The following is a 17008-nucleotide window of genomic DNA, read 5'->3' as shown; positions in this document are numbered from 1 at the left end:
TAACATGCAAATACTGGTTATACAAAGGACTTGAGCATCCACTGATTTGTGTGTGTGTGTGTGTGTGTGTGTGTCCTACTCGCCTGTGGACACTGAGGAAAAACTATATCTTTTTCATGTCTCTCATGTTTCCCAGACCCCAGATTTTTTTACTTGTAAAATGCAGGCACTCAATGATACCAAGGGCCTCCCAGCACAAATATTTTCAGCTGTGAACTTACAATGAGAATGAGAACAAAAGAAGTAAAACACACTCCAATTCTGTTTTCACTTGGCATCCTAAGATGATGAAGAAAACTGAAAGTGGTGTCAAATAAAATGCTTCCCTTATAGATACTGTACTCATTCATGGATGCCATCACCCTCCTCAGACCTCTAGTTCATCTACGTCCTGTTAACACAGAGGATATGAAATGGGAGAGGCATTTTATGACCACAGAGCTTTTACCAGTGATTGGAACTTTAAATGGCTTCCTCAGAGGAAAGACAAAAAAATATATAATGAAAAAATTAAATTTGTGCAAAAATCTATCTTTAGAACCTCTATGTACAAATCAATACAAATAAAATACATTGAGAACTTCTTAGAGTAACAAAGAATGTGAACACTAAACTCTGTTAGGATTATTTGCAAGATGGAGAAGAGTTCTAATAAGAATATTGTGATTAAATTAAAACAATTAAAAGCAGTTCCCCAGCCTCACCCAGCTTTATAATGATCTGTGCACACTAAAAGCCAATGCCACCTCACCATATCCTCTCCCAACTCAGGACATGGGAATGCATACCCCACCCCTGCCCCAATCCTCTCCCCAGAGACCAATAGACCTTCTGTCCCAGCACGATCTTTATCCCACTAATTCAGGTGCATTAGAACTAAATAGGAGCATCGCCACTCTGTGTCCAAACTGATATGTAAGACAGGGGGCTTCCTCTACAGGAAGAATTTTAATAATAACAGTACTCTCTAGCTTCCCATTTCGAGATGTGGTAGTTTACTCCCACAAGGGCTCCCCCCACCTACTCCCACTCTAACATGACGCCATCTGCTATTAAGCTCTCACTAGAGGACAGTCCTGATTTTGAAACTTGAACTTCCAAAATTGTGAGCTAAATAAACATTTTTCTTTATTACAAAAAAGAGTAATAATAATTTTTGGTCTCAAAATTGACACATACACTGTAAGGTTGCTTATATGTTATAGACCTGAAAAATCGTAGATCTAGATGTGGCAGAATAGATATGTTTTACGGAATTGCCAGAGTTCAAAAATATATTGCCACCACCCTATTCCTCAACATCAAAAAAAAAAAAAAAAGATTATAAACCCTACCTGTCTTCTGTAGTAGTATTATTAAAAAATAGCTACAAAGCAAGACATTCTCATTTTAGGATTTAGTTGGCACTCACAAATACTTGATGGGATGCTTTAAGGAGTTTGCACATTAAATAATCTAAAGATTCCTTCAATCTGACACTTTTTGGTTCTAATATAAATGAGCTTTTCTGAGTTGACTTAGCCTTAGAACCATATGCAAGCACTATTTCTATGCAGAAAAGTTTTAAGTATCTCAAGCAACCAATTTAAAAATCAACTTAATCTATTTGAAATTAAGGTTTTCATATTATCTCACAAAATATTGTCTGCTGTCTTTTTGTGCATCTTTATCACTGCAACAAATGTATTATCACGTCAAAAATACTACTTGGAGGAAAAAACCCATTATCATCGGAACGATAAGAAAATATTACTTTTTCTTTATGCTAATAGAATTCTTTTATTCATCTTGGCATCTTAAACATTCTGGTTAAAATAGGTCAAAGGTGTTCTCCTTTGGATTCCTCTCCTGATTACCTACCTTCCTTTATTACTATAATTAAATAAGCCCTTCTTATGGAACTCCTAGGTGCTCAACTCTGAGGGCTAAAGAAAATATGGTGTTTCAGGAAGCAGAGTTAGCAGAGTGACAGACTCTCAGAGGCCTCCATTATCCCTGTGTCTTATTGTTCGTGCCCTTGAGTCATCCTCTCTTCCTTGAGTTTGCTTCTAATCAGTAGAATATGGCAAAGAGGGACGGATATCACTTCTGTGATTACACTACGTAGGACTGTAACTCCCATTTTTCTAGCAGACTCTCTACTGATGCTCTCACTGTTGGCTCTGATGGGGCAAACTGCCCATCCAGGTGGCCTACACCTGAAGGGGGACCTCCAGTGGCAGCCAGCAAGTCCAGCAATCCTCAAGGAACTGTATGCTGCCAGCAACCACTTGTACCTGGAAGGGAAGCCTTCTCCCCCTGAGCCTCAGGTGACACTCTGACCCTGACTGACCCCAAATGAACCACTGACTACAGCCCTGAGTAAGCTATGGAAGGTTGAAGACCAAGGCAAGCCATATCTGGATTCTGAAGCTGAGATGAGAAACGCTTCTTGTTTAAAGCCACTAAGTTTATGGTAATATGGTTACCTAGCAACCAATAATTAATACAGACAGATGAGAAACACAGAATAATTAGATAGCAAATTGAAGGCAATAGAATAACCAGTATGAGATAGGAAAGTTCAGGTAATCAAAGTAAAGAATACTCACTATGGTATAAGGTTAGTTTTGAAACATTTCATAATAAGGAGAGTTGTGAGTCCCATTGTGTTTCAAAGACCCAGATTGGCAGACAGGCAGAAGGAATACCACAGAGGTAGAATTAACTGAAGGTCATGGGCAATAATAACACACACTGAGGAACAGTGAGAGAGGGCTGGAGAGGTGAAATGGGTCCAGATCGCAGAAGGCCTGAAATGGTGGGGGCTGAGCAGGCTCATCTTTGATACTACAGACAGCAAATAGAAGGCAAAGGCTTTTGAACAAGGAAATGACAAAATAAAAGCTCTGTTTTAAAGAACTTAATCCTATCACAGCATAAAGGATGGAGCAGATTACAGATAAGAAGACCAAGAATAGATATGCTTGCACAACCGTTTTCATGAGAGGCTAACAAACACATGGTGGGGGTGGGGGGTTCACACTCATTAATAATCAAACACATGCAAATTAAAACTATAAAGCACCATTCTTTGGTCTACCAAAACAGTAAAGAATAAAAACTAATAATACCAGTAAAAATAAAGTAATCTCAGACACTGTTGGTGGGAATGTAAATGGAACCGTTTTTTATGGAAATCCATTCTGCAATATGCATTAATAATCTCAAAATATTCAGATCCTCAAACTCAGTTATTCACTTCTTAGAACACTGCTGAAGTAGATTTATTTTCTCATTCAGCAAGCATTTAACTGGGTGCCTACTACATTCAGGCTTTGAGATGTGCCCTGGGGATACAGTAGTGAATAAGAGATGCTTCTCTCTTGGCACTTAAGAGAGACTTACGTACATCCAACCCTCCATGGAACAATCAATGTATAACTGCACATATTATAGGACACAATGCTTAAATTCTGAGATCAAAGAAGACCTCTTTGAAAGTGACATTTTGCTGAAAGCTGAAGATCAGTAGAATTTAGCTACAGGAAAAAACAGAAGAATTTTTTTTTCTTAACAAAGGAAGCAAAACTTATGAAATAGAGAATTAGCCTTACCCAAGACTTTAGAGGACTCATCTGTTGATTTATTCAACAAATATGTATGGAGGTTCAAGTAGGCATTAGGTAATACAACAGAGGCTGAGGAGATCAAGGATGAGAGAAAGTGACCAAGCAGAGAAACAGGTATAAAAACACTCTAGAGCTACAGATGGGTGTGGAATTCATAAAAGACGTATAAGGAAATGAGTGGTAAAAGAAGGAAATCAATGCATTTGACAGGAGAAAGTGGAAGATGAAATAAAGATAATAAAAATGAAGGCTACTACCTTTCTTTCACTTTCCAAATCCAAATACTGTAGATTTATCCACAAAAGGAATGTTCAAAAATTTACCATTCATTGACAATAATTGCCATTTATAGACAGAAATACTTAAGTGGGATAGCACTACAAAGCTTATAATGCAGAAAAGGTAATCAGAGATGGAAAATAAATTTTAAACATGTATATATGAGCTAAAGAATAGCTACAGTTGAGAAATTATACTCCTTAAAGTTATACATGAATGGCTCTCAATGAAGATAAGCATTCAGGGAAGAGTAGCCACTTTCTCAGAATAATATGCAGTTCCTCTTTACAAGAGGCCAAAGTGTACATAGAATAACCCAAGGATTTGAAATCTCTTCCATGGTCTGAGGAACCACAATAAGGTTAAATGTGAAGAGTGGCATTTACACAAACCTTACCATAAGGATATGCTCACAGTCATTAGCAAGTTACCAAGAGAGCCATAAAAATGATTACAACCCTTGTGAGCAGTGCACCCAATAGAGGAGAACCTTTTGCTTCTCATCTCCTCAATTACCTAATTTTATATTTGGGACATGTCAACAGCATTAAAGAATTAAGCAATATTTTACCGCATACATGCTACATAAAAAAAAATAATAAAAAAATGAAACTCTACTGCTTTTGCAATGTCTATTGAGTCTAAAATTATTTCAAGATAAAAAGTAAACAAAAGAGATATGGATAATTTTGCTAGAAGAAATAACACAAGATCTAAAATTTGTGTTAAATTCAAGGAGCAATCATAAAGAAGAAAAAATTAAGCAATCTTCCAAATTACTTCAAGTCTAATTTTTGCTTCTCGTATGTGATGCAGGTGCCTATTAAGAGAGAAGCTCATAGTCTGCTCTGGATATTCTACTGCCCACCAGCCACATGGCCTCAGAAAAGGCACTTCAGTCTCCCTAAGCCTCTGTTAGATCTACCTCACAGGGGGGGCATATGCTTGTCCACTCTGGCATGCTATACAAATATTCATTATTATTACTGAAATTTTGTTTACTTGAGCTGCATTCTCTCTCCTTCATTTAAGGGAAGAGTATCTCTGAGAAATAGTTATTTGAATTTCTTCAAGTCTGCAAAATTATCAAATTAATCTTATACAGAGAGATCAAATTTTAACCATAGATTTATATAACAATAAATAGGTATTACAAATTATCTTACTAGAAAGAACTGATGTAGCTTTAAAAATGTTTTTATCTGTTTAGCCTTTTCCTATAAAGTGTATTAGACGGATTAGCCTGGTTACCTTATAATTAGTTTTGTTAATTCTGAAGATATGGTTTGATACTGGAAAAAAATTCTAATAAATTTTGATGGGGTATAAATACACAGTTTGAACAATTACATTGGCATCATACATAAAATATATTAGATGAAATATATTTTCCCCGGACATTAAATATTAAATAGTAGTGCTTTCGAAGGAAAAAAGCAATTAAATGAGCAATCTCATGAAACCCAAAAGATGAATATTGAGGACCCAAAACAAATTTCACAGTTTGACAAGGAAAATGTATCTTTTATAAAATTGGAAAGTGATGTGTACCTATAAATGATGCATCACAAAATGTTACTTTATAACTTTAATTTTTCAATATCTATTATTATCCCTATCCCCCATCCAGTATAATCTTAAAAAGAAAAATAATGTTATTTTCTGGGTTAAAAAAAAAAAAGCAGGATTTTCTCTGTGCCTCCTTTAAAGTTTCCACAGTGTTCATCATTCAGCAAGTCTACTCACTTCCGTTGGGTGTGGTCCATGCCACTGTATGGTATTCCTTCCAATTTTGCATTTTTCTGCCCACAGATATTTCCATAGCTGTCGTATCCTGACACTAGTCTCGCTGCTGCACCTGTTGCTACTGAAAAGCCACATATAAATCCCTAGGAAAGAAACAGAAAAAAAACACACACAAATAAACCATTTCAATACCAACAGTCACTACTTGATACGATAATGAGTTTCTTTTGTCTGATGAAGGGAACAAAGCGCTATCTTTCCTCATTGCAAACACTATTCCACTGTTTTCCTTGGATTGCATATGAGCAGCACAAAGAAGTCCACAGGGAAATACTATTTACTACCATAACAAAACAAATCCCAAGCTTTCACATCATTAGCTCATCTTTGCATTTATAATAATAATGACAGCCTCTCTATGTTGAACACCTGCTCAATGCCAGGCTCTGTCCTAGGTATTTATCACACATTATCTCTAATCCCCATGATGAAGAAACTGAGGCCAAGAGAAGTTAAATGAGTTACCTAAGCCCATAGAATCCAATAAAGATGAGAGCACAGAATCAAACCCAGCTTTGTTCATTCTTTTGTTTTATTTGGGTGTAAAGGGATTCTATTAAATGAATAATAGCAAAGGATAAATTGTTAAAAATCCAAAAAAATAGGTATGTGGGTTTTGAATCATTCTCACTTCAGTGCACACAAGACTTTTTTTGTTTCCTTTGTGCACTAAAGCTGTATACAAGCCAAAGAACTCCATCACCAAGCACTGCCAAGCTCTTCATATTCGAGACTGAATGACAGTAAGTGAGGCACTGGCTTTGTGTACTGCAAGGGTCACTTCATCTTATGGGAATACGCTTTATCCCAGTACCAAGGGCAAAGGGGAGAAACTTCAGAACCACATCATGCTTGCTAAGTCAGGCATGCGCTGACCAAAATAAAGCAGTAAAAGCCTACACTCAACAGCAGATTACTGGGCATAGGAAGCAGAAGTGAGGGGAATCACTGCTGATGAACTGGTTATACTGTGGGGAAAGACTGGGGTTAAGAAATTTTGTGCAACCTGGTCATTAAAAGGGTAAGTTTTTGTTATCTTCAGTAGAGTGGCTAGGAAGGCAGAGATCATCACTGCCAGCTATTAGGAGCAGTACTTTATCTAAGTAGTGCTGCTAGATCTCAGGCCACAGTGGTAAACACTATGCGCACATACACACTCCTCAAACTGTATTTCCCCCTGTAAGTATACTTACCTAAAAAACTAAACAAAACCCTTCTACTTTCATTGTGCAGGTAAGGGAAGTGAGAGAGAAGAGTCATGAGTGTAGCTCTTGTCAAAAGAAACTTCTTACAACTACACTTTGTGAGAAAGTAGACTCCCTGATTTGCTATTCTCTGGTTCTCAGATCCTGGCCAAGGATCTGTCTCAAGTTAGTTCCCTTAAAATGGAGACAAAGAGTAAGTAGTTCATCGGGCTGTGGTAAAGATAAATGACACAACCTTATGTGGTAAGAAATCTGCCAGACATATAGGAAGAGCTCAATGAATATTAGCTATTAATGTTATTAGAAATGAGTAAATGCTATATGGGAAAGATTATGGGCTTTGGGGCTAGATAGATAAACCTGTGTTATTGATGAAATACTGATGACTTCATTTCCTACTTGTGTAATATTGGACAAACTTGCTTAATGCTCTGTGCCTTGGTTTACCCACTTATAAGTTAGGGCTAAAACTACTTACCACAAGGACTATTAAGAGAATCACATGAGATTGTATATGTAAAGTGTATGTCTCAATACATGTTAATACCCTTCTGTCTCAAAGCAGCAACTAATGGCTAGCACCAGTTTAGGCATAGCTGGTCAGTACTTATACTCCCCTGTTGCCTGCCTCCCTCTCTCTTGACTCCTCCAAGGACACCAAGGGCAGTCAGTCCCAGCGGTGTTAATCAAGTCCTTGTGTTAAAGTCCTGGTCCCTGTCCCATGATGCTACTGGGAGGTGGTAGAACCTTTAAGAGGTGGGCTTAGTAGGAGGGCTTGAGGCTACTGAAGAAGTGCCCTGTGTGACCCCAGACCTTTCCTTTCCTTCCTGTTACTCTGCCACATGTTCCCACCATGAGGTGCCAGTATAGTTCCAGAAGCACACAGCCAGCCAATCAAGGAATGAAACCTCCAAAACTATGAGTCAAAACAAATCTTTTTCTTTATCTGTTGATTATCTCAGATATTCGTTATAATTCCAGAATACTAACACACTTTCCAATGTATTTCTTTAGTAAGAAGCATCAGAGTAATAGAAAAAGAATGGACTTAGGATTTAGAAACAATGAATTCAAATTCTTTCCACCATTTCCTTACTACCTGTGATTTTGATCCAATTTCCTACTTAGACTCTGCTCTCTCTACATCTCCAACACTGAGCAATACCATTTACCCTGCAGCCTAATGATGAGCACTAAATGAAGTAACATATACCCAATCCCTAGCTGAATTCTACTGCATGGCAGGTGATCAATAAATGGCAGCTGTTCATGGTAAATTTGAATGGGGAAATCAGATTAAGGGGGTTACGAATGGTAACTGGAGACTAACAAAAGTCCCTTGGCTTCTCTATTTTAGAGCAAAAATTTCTAAAAATTTTCTCTAGGGAGAAAAGGTGAAAAACAATATCAGTAATTTTATTGCTACACAAACTACTCAGTCCACAATTAATATTCTTTGATTACTACTCTTGAATAGCAAAGATATTACATAAGTAAACTTCTTTTACTTCTTATAGGAATTGTTTTTTATGTTTGATAAGTATGTTGTTAGATATTCTTTAAACAGTTTCTGGTTTCCCTTTCTGACTATTTTTAACAGTACTGTTGGACATGTGGATATTTTTCTTTATCATAAGCTACCTCACATCCCTCCAGGATGTAGGCAGGGCATAAATTATAAATGTTACATATATATGCTAAAATGGGACACTGACATATTTTCGTATAGGTCATTTAAACTTCTTAGTAGCTTCCAGAAACATTAGAATAGAGAGGGTGAGAAGTTGAAGGTGGAGAAGAAAGGGAAATAGAAAGCTAATAAGATGGTAAGAAACCATGACTATTATCCTAGGGACTTCCTCTACAGCACAAGCAATGACAATGGGGAACTAGGCCACATACAATTAAAATTACAATCTCCTTAAAAAGAAAAATGCTAAAACCCAAATGCAGGAAGCAATATCGTTTCAGAAGAGAAAAAATACAGTACATGAAATTAAAACATGGTGAGAGAAACTTTATAAAATACACTCAATAATTTAATGGCTCCACAGAGAGGGGAGGGAAAAGGCTTCCAACAGAGTGAAATCACATTAATGAAGCAAATGATGAGGAGGGTAAGGAAAGCTTTTATAAGCATGGAATAGAAAGCAATCACTAGAGAGAAAGTAAGCCTATTAGTAAGGAAGAGAACCATGGCTAAAATCTTAAAATGACTGAGCTGCTGAAGTGCTTTCAGGACTATTATTTTAAGGGAGAGAGGAAGAGCAGAAAAATCCACTCACAGGAGGCAACTGGAATCAGATAAAGACATACAAGGGCGATGGGGTGATGGGCAAGACCTGGCAACTAGTAAGTACTTACTGCCCAAGTGGAAGAAAGACAATTTGCTAATTAACAAACTGTGCTCATTTTCCCTTCACATCACAAGGTCTAGTTCTACTTAAGTAAGAGTTTTTGCTTAGTTTCTTTCAGTACTAGAGAAAGGGGGTGGGGAGGAAGAGTTAAGGAAAAAGGAAGGGAGGAAGGGGAAAGGAAGAAAAAATAGGATACACTTTAATTTCACAAGCATGTTTGAATTTCACGCTTGGAGCTTCTTTTTTAGTATTGAGATTGAGTTCAGGGGCATTCTACCAGTGAGCTAAACCCCAAGCCCTTTTTACTTTTTGTTTTGTTTTGAGACAGGGCCTCACTAAATTGTCCTGGGTGGACTCAAACTTGTGATCCTCCTGCCTCAGCGTGTGGAGTCACTGGGATTTCAGGCAAGTACCAGTGTGCCCAACTCACACCTAGAGCTTCTACTAGACAACTGAGAAAGGTGGATGGCCTCAGTTTTGGGGGGTAGGGAGACAATAAAAATAATGTATGGAGGGTAGAGGTAGTATGTGAATATAACAAAATGTTTCAAAATAATGAGGGGAAATGAGTTATGATTATAGCTGTCTCCCAGGAGTTAAGGAAAACATTTCTTGACTATCTCTCTGTCAAAAACCACCTCATTTATGTCCCATATCTCAATCAATGCTTGGGGTCAATCTCTTAATAACTTTAAACTTAGGGTAGCACTTGTTTTCTGTTTCTCCTCTTCTGAGAATCCTGAGACAAGAAAGGCTATTAGGACCCAGGAGATAGACAAAAGCTGAAGGCCTGGTGCAGAACTAATATCTCTGTAAACACACTAAAAAAATAAACTTAAAACTTTAGCCAGGGTGCCAAATTTCTGAACTCCTTTAAAGTATAATATAATTTATTACTCTAAGAAAGAGAAAAGAGGCAAATAAATAAACAAATAAAAATAAATCTAGGAAATGTCCACTCAATGAGCATTTATTGAGCACAAACAAATGTAACTCTCACCCTAAAGGTCCTAAAAGCAGATGGGCACAGTGGTGCATGCTTGTGATTCCAACAACTCAGGAGACTGAGTCAGGAGGATTGCAAGTTCAAAGCCAGCCTCAGCAACTCAGTGAGGCCCTAAGCAACTTAGACCCCCGACTCAAAAAAATAAAAAATAAAAAAGGGCTGGGGTTGTGACTCATTGGTTAAGTGCCCCTGGGTTCAATCCTTAGCCCCACCCCCACCCCACCCCTCAAAAAAAGTCCTAAAAGCAATGAAATGTTCTCAATCAAAAAATAATAATAATAATGGGGGCTGGGGATATAGTTCAGTTGGTAGAGTGCTTGCCTCACATGCACTAGGCCCTGAATTCAATTCTCAGCAACACACACACACACACAAAAATAAAAATTAAAAAAAAGAAAGAAAATAATGGGGCATGTAGAAGCAAAATCAGAGGCTCAGTTTCACAGACAGCTAGAACAATGAATAAAACACAGACAAGGAATACTGGTATCTGATCCTGGCTTTGCCACTACTACAACTTTTGAGCCTGGGCAGGTTAGCTTTGAATTCTCCAAGCCCACTTCCTTACTGGTCCCAACCATTAGACTAGGCTAATCTCTTAAATCCTTCCTCATTCAAAATGATTCTATGGGAAAGCAGAAAAAAGTTAGAATTTTAAGAGTATTCTTGCAGGGAGAAATATAAACTCATTTGGTTTACTACTGTGACTGAGAAAAAAATAAAGAGTAGATTAAAAACAAATGTTTTTAACTGAACATAATATGCAAATGTGGTTAAAATGACAAATTGTACATTAGGTATGTTTTACCACAATTTTTTAAACAAGAAATGGACTTAACAAAAAATGAGTAGTTACCTGATCAAGCAACCTTAGGGTAATTCTTGGCATGCTGTTCTTTGTATTCTATGATTCTGGCTAAGAACAGACCATCAAACAGGTGAACTAAATATTGCAATGAATCTCTCTCTATCTGCTGCATGCTCAACCATGGTTAATGAGGTAGAAACATCATGCCCCAGGAACTAGACTAATGCTATAAAATAAAAAGGTCCTTGAAAGCAGTCTGAAGGACCAACCTATGCAATGTCTCCTAAACCCGGCTCCCATTCAGATCACTGCCTAAAATTCCAACTTTGCATTTCCATCTTATCCTTACCCACAACTTCTATTATGCCCATTCCATATATTCTGATTCCACACTTCCCCAAACCACTTCCCTTTCCAATATATACTTTATATCCATTAGTAGCAGCATTATCTGCTAGTCTCCACATGCAAGATTTAAAGTGGGAGGACTCTTTGGTTTCTTCTCTCCATCCTTCTGCCCCTCATCCTAGCTTCCCAACTCCACAGTAGAGGGAGGAGTAATGTTTAGCTACTTGGTCAGAGTTTGAGACATTGTGAGACCACAGCTTATTGGCACATAAGATTACTGTGTCCTACAGAACCATGTGCTGAACAACTTTTTCTGTTGTTCTTGATTCTAGGCAATAAAGTATAAAGTTTACCTTTGATGACTTTTTCTTCTTCCCTGGGGTCAGAGGTACCACTGTGAAATCTTAAATAAGTTATTGAACACATTGAATATATCTCTGTACTTCTGTTTCCTAATCTATAAAATGGGGAAAGTGATAACAATAGTGTATGCAGCATTGAATAGTTGCGAGTATTAAGCGTCTGTGTCTGGTGCTAAAAATAATGTCTAGCCGCTGGTGAGCAGGGACGACACTTTCCATGGAGGCACTCCTGTTAGAGCCATCCAGCCTCCTCTCTTTCCTGCCTTTGTGGCATAAGCTGATCTGAGCCAGTGTAGCTCTCCCTTTTCTCTTCCTCTCTTCTCTTCCCTGATATACATTACTCTGAGAATGAAGTAAGACTGTCTCAGATGGGAAGGATTTAGCCCACAGGGTCCAAGTCATTTTTACCATGGAGTGCTTCCCTGGGCATAATCAAGTGCCCATGGGTGACTGTTTATTCATGCGGCTCTTGTCTCCTGAGGTGTATAAAAACCATGGTTGGGAACCCAGGAGGAAATAGGGTAGGATTTGAGCTGAAAAACTACACTGAACCCGTAACACAAGAACCTCACAGTCCCCCTTGCTCTGTCTCTCATTTGCCTGCAACATTAATAACCATTGATGTTACTGGTCTTATTTCTCTCTCTCTCCTTTACCATTACCTTATTTAAAAATTTTCACCTTTTACTGTTGCCCCAGCCTCCAAAGTGGCCTGTCTAAAACCTCTTCCTACTTCCATCTTCAACAGTAGCTGCTAGGGCCACACTTCTAACCTAGACAAATCACTTATCAACACTCCTGTGGCTCATCAGTGCCCATAACAGAGGGTTTCAACCTTGGCTGAACACCAGAATCACAGAGATTATATCATAATCATTGAGGTGGGTCCCAGGAAAGAAATTTGTTTTTGTTTGTGTTTTAGTGTTCCAGCTGATTCTAACACACAGCTATGGTTGAGAACCACTCGTTTACTACCTTAATTGAAAACAGAAATTTAGAAGTGCAACGTTACTTGTAATTTTTTAGAGCAGGGTAAGCATATGTCCACTATTTTCAAAATTGTGATGAAAGTTCAAACATGGGAGATGATAGCTCTCAAGAAGTCTGATGCCAATTTATTTTGAAAAACACCCCACATTCTAGACAATTCAAGCATAGAAAATCCTTGAAACTAAGGGAAGAAATAAAAAAAAAGTATCAATAATGAGGAGATAAATGCGTATAAATAAGTATTTAATGATAGAGAGGAGTAAAAGATGACAATATTTAAAATAATTTAAGAGCTTTAGCTTTTGAGAGTACCAAGAAGTGAGCAAAGAATTGCAGGTAAAGACAATAGAACATACACATGGTTTGAATATCAGGCTTCAAGGTAACAAAAGTAGCCTGTAAAGGAAGCAGGCAGGTGGAGCAGTCAGTGAAAAGAACACACTCAGAAAGTTCCAGTCGTGTTCTGTCCTTGCCACTTATTAGACAAGCTAAGCTTCACATCTGTACACCTCGTCTATAAGCTGGAGATAAAACCTATTTCACCAGGTAACTGGGAGAATTTAACAAGATGAACACATATATGAAAGCGTGGAGCATAAATCAATGCTCAAAAAATCTGTAGAGAAGGTTTCTTTTAAAAATACAGGGCGAGCATCCCTAATCTGAAAATCTGAAATCTGAAATGCGCCCAAATCAGAAACTTTCTCGGTGCCAACATGAGCCGCAAGTGGAAAACTCCACAAATAACTTAGTGTGATGCGCTGCAGCCCAAATGCAAGTATACTGAAATAATGTATAAAATTATCTCAGGCTAGGGGCTGGGGTTGTGGCTCAGTGGTAGAGCCCTTGCCTAGCATGTGAGGCACTGGGTTCGATTCTCAGCACCATATATAAATAAATTAATAAATAAAGGTCTATCATCAACAAAAAAATTTTAAGTTACCTCAGGATATATGCATAAGGTATATATGAAACAAAAGTGAATTTCATGTTTAGACGTGGGTCCCATCCCCAAGATACCTCATTATGTATATGCAAATGTTCCAAAATTAAAAAAAAAAAAAATCTAAAACCTGAAACACTCTGGTCCCAAGCATTTGTGACAAGAGACATTCAACCTGTAGTAGAGAAAGAACTCCATGGGTGCAAAAATCTTCTAAAGAAAACATAAAACAAATACTCAGAAGACAAAAACCAAAAAAACTTTGAACCTCTGCTATGCCAGTATAATGGGCAATAGAACATGGCAATTTCTTCAGTTTCTATATGGCAAAATTTGTTGTTATCTGAATCATATAAAAGTAATCTATTCAAAAAATCATTCCCAAACAAATGATGCTATGCCTGGCATTTAAAAGTACACACAGTGGGTCTTAATTACCATCACACTAAAATCAACATTATATTAATTACCATTGCATTAAAACGTTTCAGTAAACAAATAACTCCTTAGTCTCAAGTCACTCCCAAATCAGTCTATTAACATTAATGACTGCACTTTCCTGAGCTATTTTAGCACAGAAAATCAGAAGCACCTTGGGTGGCATGGTACATGTTTTTATAAACATAATTTTGAAAGGTCAGCTGCTATTTGTCCCAGGGTTGCATTAGGGGGTGAGGAAAGGCTATGGACTAATTCTGTTAACAAAGAATCTTCTCCACATCTACATGAAATATTTGTGCATATTGCATTTCAGTTGCCATTTCCTTACAATGCTATTCCATTAAGTAAACTCTTGAACAGTATCCCATACATCATAAGTTAGGAAATGGATATTTTGACCCTTTCTAAATATCTTTCTTTTGGAGAACCTGCACTTTTATGTTTAAATTAAACACTTCTTACTTTGTTGAATTTCTTATATCTCATTAAAATTTACTTTCTTTTCCTTGGTTCACGGGCAGAACTGGTACCTATAATGTGACCACTGGCCAAGATTACAGTTGTTCTGTGATTCACAGATGGCATTTGTTATGGAGAGACACAGAATAAGAGATAATTTTCAAAGGTCTTCATAAAAGTATGGAAAGAGAGTTGAAAATATACTTGAGGGCTGGGATTGTGGCTCAGCGGTAGAGCGCTCGCCTAGCACGGGTAGGACCCGGGTTCGATCCTCAGCACCATATAAAAATAAAGGCATTGTGTTGTGCCCATCTACACCTAAAAAATATAATAAATATTAAAAAAGAAAATATACTTGAGTAAGACAAAGGCTGCCTGAGGAAGTGTATTTGCATTTTGAGTAGCAAAATACTATGAAAGAGAGCAATACTGTTATCTACTCTGTCCCCTCCACAGCAGGAAAAGGAGGTAGAAAAGAGCACTGGCCCCAATAGAGACCAAGCTTTGTTCCCAGCTCTGCCATTAACTAGCTGTGTTGCCTGGGGATAGACGTTTCCATTTCTGGATTTGATGTTTTAATCTATAAAGTACAGATGATGGACCAGGTGAGGACTTCCAAGTCCTTTCTAAACAGCTCTAAAACAGGTGTTTGTCTTTTTACCAACCCAGCACATTGGCAGTGACTCCAAAGCCAAGAAAGTCTGCGTCAGGCACCCTGGCAAAGCAGAGTGGAATGTCACCAAATAACCACACACCCAGCACCATGCACCAGGGACTGTGCTCCCCATCCCATTGGAAAATCACCAGGTCTCTTGATCTTCCACTGAGAAATGCACTCATTATACAGTAGGCTGCAGGGGCCTCTCATAGTCTGAAGGAGAAAGAAGCAGTGGGGAACCACCTAACCAGAAGGAACTAAAAATGTCAGAACTGGAAGTACTATAGATATCATCTAGTAACACATCTACTTTTCTACAAAGGAACATCAAGCCTCTGAGAGAACTGATTCGTCCAAAAAGATAACACTCAGGCTTATGTGAATGGGTGGAGTAAATCCTCAGGATTCTCAGTTCCAGGGCCACGGATGATCTGTTCACCATTCGGTCAAGATCACAGTTCATAGAAACTTAGGTCAAATGCTCTGGCCTTCTGAAATGATCTAGCAAACGAGAGAAGTGTCCCAGTTGCTCCTTGGTTTTGATCTCACTTTTCATTAAAAGAAAAAAAAACTATCAATCAATCAATCAAGGGTTACTAGATACCAAAGAACTGTTTTGAGGGGGAAATAGCCTGCTTAAATGGTATCTTAGTCCCTCCAATTATAAGCAATACAAAAGGGACAAAACCCATACACGCACACATATATAACAAGTTCCCTCTCAAACCAACTCCCCATGTTGCCTGGGATTACAAGCGTGGGTTTGGATCATTTGTGAGTTTCCTTACCATCCCAATGCAGAAGAGGATAAAGAGCAGCAGCCATGGTATGTCTGTGCAGCTACGGTCCTCCAGTGGCTTCCATTCTCTTTTGGAACTCTAATTGAAAACATAAAATAAGAGAGCCTGGTCAATGTTAAGTTTAGTTAAAATTGGAAAGGCAGGACTGGGGATGTAGTTCAGTGATAGAACATTTGCCTACCAGGCACAAGACCCTGGGTTCAATCCCAGTATACCAAAAAAGTGGGAAGGGCACAAATATATCATCATATACCTAGTTCTCTTCTTAGCCAGACAAGTTTACACAACTCAACAGTCACCTCTTCAGAGAAACTCACCCTAACCTCCTCAGCTGACCCTCCACTGGCTCCACTCCCATGCCACTTCCTGGCCAGGGACAGTATGAGATTAGTGCTTTTTTGGTAACTCTGCTGGAGTGTTTAGCATGCTAAACTGTTATTCTTAGTTGTCAAGCTGTATCCCCAGCAGACTGCAAGCCTTGCAAGGGAAGAGGGCACCTCATTTACCAGCATCAAACATGATTCCTAAGTGTTTATGATGTGTTCTCAGAAAAGGCTTTTTAAAATGAATAAACTCACAAATGAACAAATTCTTCCAACTTCAGTCTTAGTGCTAGCTTTTTCTTTTGTGTGTCCAGATGCTGGACTTAAAAAAAGAAAAAAAGATTAGAACACGCTCTCTATATGTTCTCTTCTGGGAAGAATTCCCATCAAAATGAATTGCTATTCAGGGGTAGATTCCTCCAAGTGAAATAAAATTTGAGAAGGAAAAATTCAATATTTCTGACAACTCCTGAACAAGCATCCACGGACTTTCATTGTGTTCCTAGAAAATATTAAATAGTTCCTAGATCAAACACAGATTCCCTAACCAAAGAACTGGAGGCATTCTGAAAGCTAATTTGCAAAATATTGATTGGAATTCCAAGTGCATTT

General features: G+C 38.1%; 1 protein-coding gene across 3 annotated transcripts in view; it reads right to left on the bottom strand.

Moving 5' to 3' along the window:
- Slc44a1 (solute carrier family 44 member 1) overlaps nucleotides 1-17008 on the bottom strand; it is a 185778-nt gene that overhangs the window by 123034 nt on the left and 45736 nt on the right. For all 3 annotated transcript variants that reach the window (XM_046451298.2, XM_046451300.2, XM_046451299.2), the window contains exons 2-3: nucleotides 16062-16151; nucleotides 5637-5779 (exon numbers count right to left, since the gene is read on the bottom strand). In XM_046451298.2, coding sequence (XP_046307254.1) covers nucleotides 5637-5779; nucleotides 16062-16151 — 233 coding nt within the window. The remainder of the gene's footprint in view (nucleotides 1-5636; nucleotides 5780-16061; nucleotides 16152-17008) is intronic.

The sequence above is a fragment of the Marmota monax genome, unplaced genomic scaffold, assembly GCF_021218885.2.
Source record: "Marmota monax isolate L192 unplaced genomic scaffold, Marmota_monax_Labrador192_F-V1.1 WCK01_AAM20220418_F8-fsc00020, whole genome shotgun sequence".
In the NCBI taxonomy this organism is placed as follows: Eukaryota; Metazoa; Chordata; class Mammalia; order Rodentia; family Sciuridae; genus Marmota; species Marmota monax.
This window is presented reverse-complemented; position numbering and strand designations above follow the sequence as displayed.